Source organism: Malaya genurostris, chromosome 2 (assembly GCF_030247185.1).
Source record: "Malaya genurostris strain Urasoe2022 chromosome 2, Malgen_1.1, whole genome shotgun sequence".
Taxonomy (NCBI): Eukaryota; Metazoa; Arthropoda; class Insecta; order Diptera; family Culicidae; genus Malaya; species Malaya genurostris.
This window is the reverse complement of record NC_080571.1, coordinates 125,586,160-125,597,296: the sequence shown is the minus strand read 5'-3', so window position 1 is coordinate 125,597,296 and position 11,137 is coordinate 125,586,160. Positions and strand designations below refer to the sequence as shown.

Below are 11,137 nucleotides of genomic sequence, written 5' to 3'. Positions count from 1 at the left end.
TCACTCACATTTTCCGGTGTAACGGCTTCCGCAGGTCTACCCGAGCGTTTCGCGTCATTTGTGTCGGTACGATCACGTTTAAACTTGACGAACCACCGACAAATCGTTGCTTTTGATGGACAAGAGTCCGGATAACATTTTTCAATCCATTGTTTCGCTTGCACGGTGTTTTTACCCATTAAAAACAATGTTTTATCAAAACACAAAACTAGTTTTTTTTCCATTTTTTAAACAAACTACAAAACGACTTTACTCCAGCCTCGATAACTCAGCTGTTTCTGGTCGGATCGACTTAAAATTTTGACCCGTTTCAAGCAAAGGTTAGTACTCTAGAAAGGCGTGGTTACTGGTTTACTACGAGCGCCATCTCTGCTTTAGTTTCGGGACTTATTGATCCATGTGTTAGTTTACGACGCAACTCACGAAAAGAAAAATTGCGCTGCTATTATTTGAAATAGAACTGTGGTACTCTTTATATTTCATATAAAATTCATGTTTTACTATATATTACTAGTTTCGAAAGTTTCCTTCACAGAAGTCTGAAAATTTTTGCTTGAATTCAAATTACACGTAGTGTTGGCGTTGGATAGTTATAGTAAACATCTTAGCATTCCTACAGCTATTGTATTCGTATGAATGAATTCTCACTACCCTTATATATATGATGTATTATAAATTTTCGATTGAAAAAATATTGGATCGTCGAATATGCTTCTAATTCATACAATATTGCACCTCGCTTGAACAAGTGTAATAAATAGCATTTCTCGAACTTATCAGATGTCACTGAAACGAATACGTATACCGATTTTATGAAGCAAGAGATGGGTATGGCTAAAATAATATCGATAATTACACTTCTGTTAGAGCGAGATACTCACTTCTATTGAGCTACAAGCTCTATACAATAATATCATTTCATTCCGACGGTAAAATAGAAACCACGATTTGCGAACGCTCGTGATTCGAGATGGAGCGAGCAAACGGTGACATCCTGGCAAATAAAGCCACAGACGTGTTTTCGATACGTGAAACATGTAATTGGATCCCTGTGGTGTGGTCACGGCTCGGAGTGTGTGGGTGAGAGGGAAAATTCAACCCATCTTCAGCGAGCCGGCTCATATGCTACGAATCATGGCTTATTCCGTTGCCTGTACACCTAATAACGTGCATGCCTACGTACACACGGTTCATCCCACCAGACAACAAAACGGCTTAGGATTGGGAGTGGGTGTTGTACAATTTTCAGAGTGGGGGGCTTCGACAGTCAGCCATCGCTATCGCTCACTTGCTAGCACTGTGGGGGCACAACACTCCACCAAATCGTGTCCAACACTACACCCCTTCTAGGGCACCCGTGATCGAAACAACGGGCACATATCTCATACTATACGTACGCTTGTGTATATGGATACAGCTGAGCTTCTGGCTTCTCATATAGCTTCTCAATGGCAGAATTCCTCTACAGTTGAAATATATACGCGTACAAATAGAAATTATACACTTTTTTGTTGGAAAAGGTTAGAAAAAGAGAAAATTATCCGTTTCACATGTATTCATATTATTTCCCTTCGTATAATGCCAAACAGAAGTAGGAAAACTTATGTACAGAAAATGATCATCGCAGACAAAGAGAGAATGGGATACATAAACGAAACAGAAGGGCACATGATACTTTTACTTTGCACTGAAAACCAGTTTGAAATACATACACAGTATCGATACAAACACATCGTACCTTTTCTTACTACAAACTTTACTTCAACTTTATCAGGGAAACAACACATACACTGCCATCGATCGAAAGGTTGCCGTGCGTCTTTATCCCCTCTTACTATAATGCTAGTAGTGGTAGTAGTGAAATCGATGCGCATGACGTTCAAAATAAAAATCGTAAAAAAGATCAACGCCCCTTTTTTACGATGATTGGTGTTCTCTTAGCTAATCAGAAACAACCGGGGAACGCGCCTTGCTCATTGTAACGAGAGGGATTATGTATTGAAAATCAAATAAGATATCAGTAGCTTTACAAAATCCATACGCGATAGATGATACACGCTGCTGCTGAGACGTGTCAAAATAAATACGCGCTATTAGAGGTTCTCGCGTGAGGAACTCGGAGATTTTTTTCGAATGTTGGCGCAACTGTTGCAGGGGAAAATAAGTTACTTGTCAGTGCCGGTTTTGACCGTGGGTTTTCTTGCGATTTAGACTTTCACCGTCGCACAAAGCGAAAAGATTTTCTCGTTTGCCGTCGTTTGCTCACAGTTTCGCGGTGAGTTGGAAAATATGGCGCGCATCATATCGTCTTGGAAATTAACTATCGAGTGCTTTTAGTGATGTAAATAAACTGAAGTGATGGTCAATTTTCAGTGATTGTGAATCAACGGAAGAATGATTTGTTAGTTTGTTCAGTTTACGAAAAATACACCGGTGAGCCGGTTATTGTGATCACTAGATTGGATTAACACACTCTATTGAATTGTATTTTCTGCTTCCCTTAATAAAATAGAGTGAAACTGTAAACAGTGCCAACTTCAACAGATCGAATGTAGTATGTGTTATTGATAGTGTGGCTCGTGTAGTTCAAGATTGCTGGTCTTAGAGTTTGCTCTCGCACAAGTTGCAGTGAAGGCGCCACCATTGGTTCAAAATTGCACCTAATACAAACAATCTGGCGGTGGTTAGACAACCATCAATGGCCGTTGGGCCACCGACGGGAGGATCAGGAAATCCTCCGCAAGCACCAGTTCAACCACATCCGATTCTAGCACCGAGCCCACTGTTTGCCTTACCGACACTGAACTTTACTGCGTCGCAGGTAGCGACTGTTTGCGAAACACTGGAGGAGTCCGGGGACATCGAGCGGCTGGCGCGGTTCCTATGGAGCCTCCCGGTAGCTCATCCGAATGTCTCAGAATTGGACCGTTCCGAGGCAGTATTACGAGCGAGGGCTATAGTAGCCTACCATACGGGACACTTTAGGTGGGTTCTCGTTCGATCGCTTTGTTTTTTTATTAGGGTAAACCGGGAAGAAATGTTGCATCGACTCATTATCACATTTTTAAAATATTTCTGCAGTGGAAATCTTCTAAACTTCTGCATTTAAGTCAAGTGCAAAGTTTAAACTAAAATTTAAGAGTTTCTAGTGATTTGATAACAACGGAAATTGCATTATAATGCTAAAAATAATTTCAGTAAAGTTAGTGTCCTAGTTAGTGTAGATTTTTTTTTTAGTATTTTAAATTCATCTACCTGGGATTTTATAAAGTTTCTTTAGTGTTTTTGCTATCGGAATGCTACGGAAAATGAAAATGAGTGAAACTTAAAATATTATTTGCTTCAAAATACACTGAGGTTTTGTTACACGTTTTATTCTTTTTCTTATCACGTGCATTTCCGAAGTTACGCGGCGTTTTTCTACGCGGATCTTCGAAGTTGCGCGTGTTTATTCCTACGTTGATTTCCGAGCTTACGCGGTTTTTTACGAGGATTACTTTTTTCTTAGTATTTTAAATTCATTTACCTTAAGCATTAGAACACTGGGATTATATAAAGTTTCTTTAGTATTTTTGCTATCGGAATGCTACGGAAAATGAAAATGAGTGAAACTTAAAATATTATTTGCTTCAAAATACACTGAGGTTTGTTACACGTTTTATTCTTTTTCTTATCACGCGCATTTCCGAAGTTACGCGGCGTTTTTCTACGCGGACCTCCGAAGTTGCGCGTGTTTATTCCTACGTTGACTTCCGAGCTTACGCGGTTTTTTACGAGGATTTCTGAAGTTACTTGTTTTTTACGAGGTTATTCGAAGTTGCGCGGTTTTCATGCGAATTTACGAAGTTCATTTAATTGTCCTGCGGTATATTTAGCTTACACAAATATTTTTCTACACATTTAGTTGAAAGATGTGCACATAAGGTACCCATTCTTGGGCGAGTTTAGCTATTCACTTTGAACAGGTTAGAACTCGTGGTATTCAAGCAGAGCAAACTTCTATGTTTGCTTAGCGGTTCGACAAATAGGGTAACAGTGTCCCCATTCATCAATACAAACAAGTCAAACCTTCTAGATAACTGACTAAAGCATAAGAAGTATCATGAAATTCATAGTCCTTATTCCAGAAAAATACGTTTGTCACATTCGGTTTTAGTCTTTATCAAATCGTTGAGTTGTTTCAAGACCGTAGTTTTTATGTCCGCATGAATTAGTCTTTGCTAGCTAATAGTAGAAAAAAAATCAAAATGTGGACACAATTGTTGTTAGAAAATTAGTAAATTAAAAATATACCGTGTCATGAGATCTGCTGCCTCTGTTCGATAGATTTAAGAGTGAAATCACTTTTTTAAGATTCGATAGATTTAAGAGTAAATTCTCAGGTTCTTTAAGAGTAAAATCGCTATTCGTTCATTGGCAGTCGAGTATTCGACAAAATAACATGGTGACTCTACTAATAAGATGACTATTGGTATAATAGCTTTATATACTTTTATGTTTATAGTATAATGTATATAATATAATTTAATATAAATTGTTTTTGCACTCTATTTTATTCAAGGTGATGATGAGAACATCATATGTGAATTCAATACTCGATCTAATGTAGCTGGTAAATTTTTATTTTTTCTTGTGTATTTCGCAATGAACATGATATTTTCATGTATTCCTAAGAAAAACGAGTTTGATGTTTTGATCTATGATGTATATTTGATTTGGTGTACTTAGGACACGGTATATTTTTAATTTACTAATTTTCTAACAACAATTGTGACCACATTTTAATTTTTTCTACTATTAGCAAGCAAAGACTAATTCATGCGGACATAAAAACTACGGTCTTGAAACAACTCAACGATTTGATAAAGACTAAAACCGTATTTTTCTGGAATAAGGACTATGAATTTCATGATACTTCTCATACTTTAGTCAATTATCTAGAAGGTTTGACTTGTTTATATTGACTTTTACAAATCTTAGCATTAAAATGAGAAGTAATTCTTAAACCAACTGTACAAAAATTAAACAATGCATATTGTCTGCTTTGTTTGATCACTGTTGATCATATTCCGAGTGTTTTCATGAAAAGAAATAACACCTTTGAGAGTAGCCAATGCTGAATGCTGAGTGTTATTTGGTTAAATTAAATTACGCATCCGAGTTAATGGTTAAATACTGTGGTTGTAGCCTAAAAAGGTCGTAATTTTTTGTTATTCCTTCAAACGGACAGCATTGCCACATACTAGAATAGCCTGTTTTAATCCATCTAGTCGTGTTATGATCCATTTGTCATATAACTCATGTTTTCATTAATATTACTAAGGAATGAAAAAAAATTTGGCATGCATTAGCATAACCTTTCCAATTTTTAACAGTTTTGACCCAAGTTAATAAAAAATCTTCGTTTTTTTTTTGCATTTTCGCTTCAAATGACGATTTAAAATTTAAACACATCTCACCTTGTTGTTCAGGAACCGGAAGTGAGAAAACATCAAAAACAGTATATTTTTATAGACGTTGACTCTTTTATTTGAGTCTAAGTTTATGAAAATCGAGTTTCGTTTTTCGTTCGTTCGGGCAGTAATAGCTTTGAACCAAAATTAGAAGAATTCAATCTTAGTTTGCGAAGATAGGTCTGGTCGTTTCTGACCAAATTTGAGTAATATTTTCCGGTTCATCTAGAACCAGGAACGATGTTCCGTTATAGCCAAAATCTACGTATTCATTCATTAACTAATCGTACCTGCCTGGTTGAAGAATCATACTGCTATTTGAATGTATTTGGCTTGATTGTCATATATGACGTGTCATGTGTGCTCCGGAAAATGGAATTTTTATACTTACAAGCCTGTAACTCCGGAGCCGGAAGTCGTATCCGAGTTTTAAGACCTTCCATTTGAATCTAAGCTTATGAAAATTAGATGAGTGGTCTTTTTTAGTTCATTTTGCATATTTTACCCCGTAACTCCGGAGCCGGAAGTTGGGTCTAGATGAAATTCAACAGGAGCCTATGGAGCTTTAAGGCCTTTGATTTGAGTTTAGGTTGAAGAAAATCGGTTCAGCGGTCTCCGAGAAAATCGAGTACACTTTTTCTTCATATTTTACACATTTTACACCGTTAAGGGGCTGGGGTCCACTAGGAGATTGATAGTACCTATTAGCTCTCTCCGGACTGTACCAGCCTAGATGCCGTGAGGAAACCGGCGGAAAAAAATGAACCAAGAATAGATCCACTGGGTTCCTGCTTCCATGTCGTAAAAGGCGACAATTGCAGGAGTTTCTTTTTCCTTTCAGTTATCAGATATTTTCAATGTTTTACTTCTGATTACTCTATTTTACTAAATCATCTCTTTATTCAACCTATCAATTTCAGTTTAGCTTCGTAGAAAAGTTTTATTAGGAATGATTTCTTCTTCCATGTTATTGATTGTCTTTCAGGATTATAAAATGAATGATAAAAATCAACAATTGCGCAAATCCGTTTATATTACAAAGTTAATAACAGAGATGACATGTATCGGTATATTGAATACATAGTAAAAAACACTTGATATTAATATTTCAAACAGTAAATTAATATTTTTCTCGGTAGCCGGCTGCCCAGATCAACTAATATAACCAATTAATAATTTTAATAAATAATTAAAATAATAAAGCGGAAATAATAATGAATCAAGACGCGTGTGAAATCTGTTGACCTTTGTTTGGTGATTTAAAATGATTTTATAATAACTGTTTAGAATATTTCAATGCAATGAATCAACTTTTTTGTCTAAATCCTATTCGCTCGTTTATTTTGTATCACGTAGTTTCATTTATAAAAACGTGCTTAATCCACCTAGCAGTGAGATGATACCTTTTTTTTATCAATCCGAATATGTTTTTTTTGCATGACTAAAAAAACGCGAAAGGTAGATGCATAAACGAGTGACTGCATACTCGACAGCCGGCTGTCCGGAGTTTTGTCAATTTCGGAGATTGACTGTTTCGTGCATTATATTGCCAGCACAAAGTAACACATAAAACGATAATACTTTAAAACATTCTTGGTAGCCGGCTACCCAGAGCAATAAACACATGATAACATTATTAAAACATTTACTAACAAAGTATTCTCTCCTGTGATGCATGTGGGAATGCAGAGGATTCCTCGGTTCTTAGTAGCAACATGCATCGAACTAACAATCCTTTCCCTCCCAAGTGGATCTGCTTTCGGACGTGGCCGGCGTCGGTATTGATCAGCATGCATGGTTCAATACAGTTTGCACAGTGTGAAACAATGTGTTACTCCCAAACATGTTACTTCAAAAAATCATTTTGCAATCTCAATTGGTCCAGATCAATAACGGAGTAGCAACACACGGGCGGTCTCTAATACTAATGCTAATGCTAATGCTAATGCTAATATTTTACACATTTTACACCGTTACTCTTGAACCGGCAATCCGATACGGGTAAAATTCAATAGCAACCTATGGGACCAAGGGACTTTTCATTTGAATCTATGTTTGTGAAAATTGGTAAAGCCGTCTTCGAAAAATCGAATGTATTTGACGGGGTTCACTTCACGTTATTGTAAACTACCCATTTTTTTTTCATCAGTTATAATAACATGTAAAAAAAGAATCTCATACACTTACAAAACAGTGGAAATTCATTTTTTTTAACAAGTACAGTAAAAATATTTAAAAGGTGTTTATAACAGAACTCAAATTTCAGTGTAATATAAATTTCCAAATAATAATTATTATATTTGTTTTCAATAAATTCTCCAAACCGCATTACCTGCAAAATAAATTGAACGTAACGCTTTTCACGTAGGGAAAAGTAATACAAAGCGTACCGACTAACTAAAATGCCCCCTTATTTTTTAAGCATTCAAGACTTTTCTAACCCGAAGCTATTATCATATTATCATTAACACTATCTTTTAGCAGAATCTTTTTGCTGTGCAGGTTTGGCAGTTTTCGTCTGCTGGAAATATGAATAAACTATAAATGTCATTAGACAACTTTTAGACGTAAGATTTTGTGTCGACTAAATAAGCACTTTATTCGTATAAGACGCCTTATAGTCAGTTGCTAAATAGTGAGTAACTTTTATAAGTGCTCTATTCATGGTTCAATCATAAAAAGATTTTTTTTTTCATAACAGTGGACATTATTCCCCGCTCTCGAGTCAGCAGTATGCTTCGATTTAAAATATTATTTTATACATTCATTCATTGTTTTATTTATAGCATTAGAGCAAATTCAGTAGCTGCAAGATTCATATGGGTTGTCTATAATGTAACTGAAACTGAAACAAACGTATCCCCAGCAAGCCGTTTTAGTTTTATTTATTCCAACAGTTCTACTGTCAAATTTAAAACTGATATACGCTGCCGTTCTATTTTTTCCATATTTGAAACACAGATAAAACGCTGCTGGAGCTGCCAGTTTATTTTGTTATAAATTCTAGATTTAAATTTTAAAACTGACATAAATTATGCATCTAGAACTAAAACACTCCTGAACATGCCCTTAGGAGGATCGAAAATGCTGGCACCCAATTGGCTCAAACGATTAGTTGATTACGCAAATAATTTCAAATGCAAATAATATTTTATTTAGAAAAAAATCGTTTAATGTCACGCCTTTATGGATGCACATAGAAGGAACGTCGTAATTCGCTTAAATTTACAATTACAAACATGTAAAGATAAACCAAACATTATTTTTACATGTTAATAGATGTAACATTATGTCAAAACCGAAGAAATTACAGCATGCTCAAATTTACGTCAAGCCTAAATTTCATTTTTTCTAAGAGTTTAGAAGCATGATAGGAAGAGAGACTTTGGTCTACTACTTGTAATAAGTATAATTCTTCATTACAATGTGTTACTGATGCCGACCAGCCATCTTATGCTACAGGACATCTAATGAATTAGATAAAGTGAAGAATCTCGGGTCTATGTCGTTGGAAAGATTCGCCAAGAAGTAAAGTCACGAACCTGAAACGAATTTTGATCAAGTGGGATTTAATTTCGTTCAATGTTACTACACTAAAAAAAAATAGAATTTTACAAGTGACTTAATCCCTCATACGATGTAATTCATAAAGACCTAATTTGTCAATTGACTGAAGATTTTATTTGTAATGACTTAATGTTAGATGAGCTTGAATTTTACTGGTTTCGATTGTGACTTGCGTTCTACTAGCAGGTGCGACTGTATGAAAGGTCTACTAGCAGGTGCGACTGTATGCACCTCACAGAAAGAAATTATGAATTCTACAGGTGACATAATTCTTCAAACGATACAATTCATAACTAATTAACTTCTCAAATGACACAATATTCCATTCGTGCAGAAATTTACTGGCTCCGAGTGTAATTTGCACTCGGCTAGCAAGTGAGACTGTATGAATTTATATGCACGATTTACCAGCCAAGCAGATATGTGCTTCTGTGACTCAGTCGACTAACTAGTGTGCTTTGTGATCTAATGTTTCTCGGTTCAAGTCGCGTTGTTGATGTCGATCTTTTGATTTTTAATCCTTTCGTTTTGAAGCCATGTAATTTTCAATTCACACAATTTTACATGTTCTTGAATATAAATTTGTGTGAAATATGATGCTCCGTTTATGTACATCTGATAAGAACACAAGAATTTTTCGAACTGTGCTTTTACCAGCCAAGTAGATGCATGCTTCTGTGGCTCAGTCGATTACCAGAAGTACTTGTGATCCAATGATTCTTGGTTCAAGTCGCGGCGGTTGCTATCAGTATTCTTTTTTTTATTTAAATGAATTTCATGTCATGGAGTCTTAGACACAATATTAAATGTACTTCGACGTAAATTTGCGTGAGCTGCGACGCTCCATTTATGTGCATCTAATAAGATGTAAAATCACAGGATTTTTTTTAAGTGTGTACATTAACTTTTTCTATATAATAACGTTGAGTGTATTTTCTTTACAAAAAGATTTGCTGAACAATGAATATAGTTCATATTTAAAAACATAGATCAGAAATGTTCGAATAAACATAGAAGTAGCAGTTATATGCTTTCGGAATTTCTAGTGTTATATACCATTCCACTCAGCTCGACGAGATCGGAAAATATCTGAACATTTTAAAGAAAAGATTTTCACAAACTTAGAGCTACTATTGAGTTGTAAATTAAGTTCAAAGATCAAGTGGCTGTCATTTCTGGTTCCGGAGACATATTGGTATAAGTGATGCAACCGACAAAACGCATTTTTTTCTTTCCGCAAATTTTTTCTGGGAGATGACTTAACCGATTTTAACAAGCTTAGACTCATTGGAATGCTAATATTGGGTTGTGAATCAAGTTCGAAGATCAAGTGACTGTCACATTCGGTTCCGGAGATATAATGGTATTTGAGATGTAACCGACAAATCGAGTTTTTTTTTCTATCCGCAATTCTTTTTCCAGAATGTAACCAATGATCAAGTTCATATGTATAATTGCTGATACTTCTGGTTTCGAGAATGTTGTCGAGTATGCGAAGTAACCATAAATACTCCGTTCACAAAAAAGCATTAATACTCCGTTCACAAATATGAATAAGTCTGATGAATCATCGTCCTTCCATAAAATAGATATCACCAAAATATATTCTCTTCTTCTTTCTTGATATTCAATTTGAGATGAAATTGTATCAATTTTCAATACATTTTCCTTTGCAATAGCTCTTATGTGTCAATCAACAGAAAACATGCAACTCGCCTATTGTATCAAAACTAATCTCATTAGTAGAGTCGCCATATTATTTTTCCGATTACTCGACTTTCAATCAATGAATTGTAATATAATCGGATACAATATCTTTGCTTCGGCTCTAAAAAGCAACAACACAGAAAACTCTTATCTTACTCTTACCTCACTCTAACTTCGAACTCTTCTATCTTAATCAATGGCGAACTAAGTTTGTAGAAATCGGTTTACCCATCTCTGAGAAAATTGAGCGGAAAAAACCGCGTTTTGTCGGTTACGTCACTTATACCATTATATCTCCGGAACCAGAACTCACAGTCATTTGATCTTCGAACTTGATCAATGACCCAATAATAGCTCTTAAGCGAGCATAAGCTTGTTGAAATTGGTTCAACCATCTTCTAGAAAATTGG

General features: G+C 35.6%; 1 protein-coding gene across 1 annotated transcript in view; it reads left to right on the top strand.

Moving 5' to 3' along the window:
* The first annotated feature begins 2,035 nt into the window (after positions 1 to 2,035).
* LOC131432533 (homeobox protein SIX3) overlaps positions 2,036 to 11,137 on the top strand; it is a 107,709-nt gene continuing 98,607 nt past the window's right edge. The window contains exon 1 of the mRNA XM_058598867.1: positions 2,036 to 2,985. Coding sequence (XP_058454850.1) covers positions 2,699 to 2,985 — 287 coding nt within the window. The 5' untranslated portion in view covers positions 2,036 to 2,698. The remainder of the gene's footprint in view (positions 2,986 to 11,137) is intronic.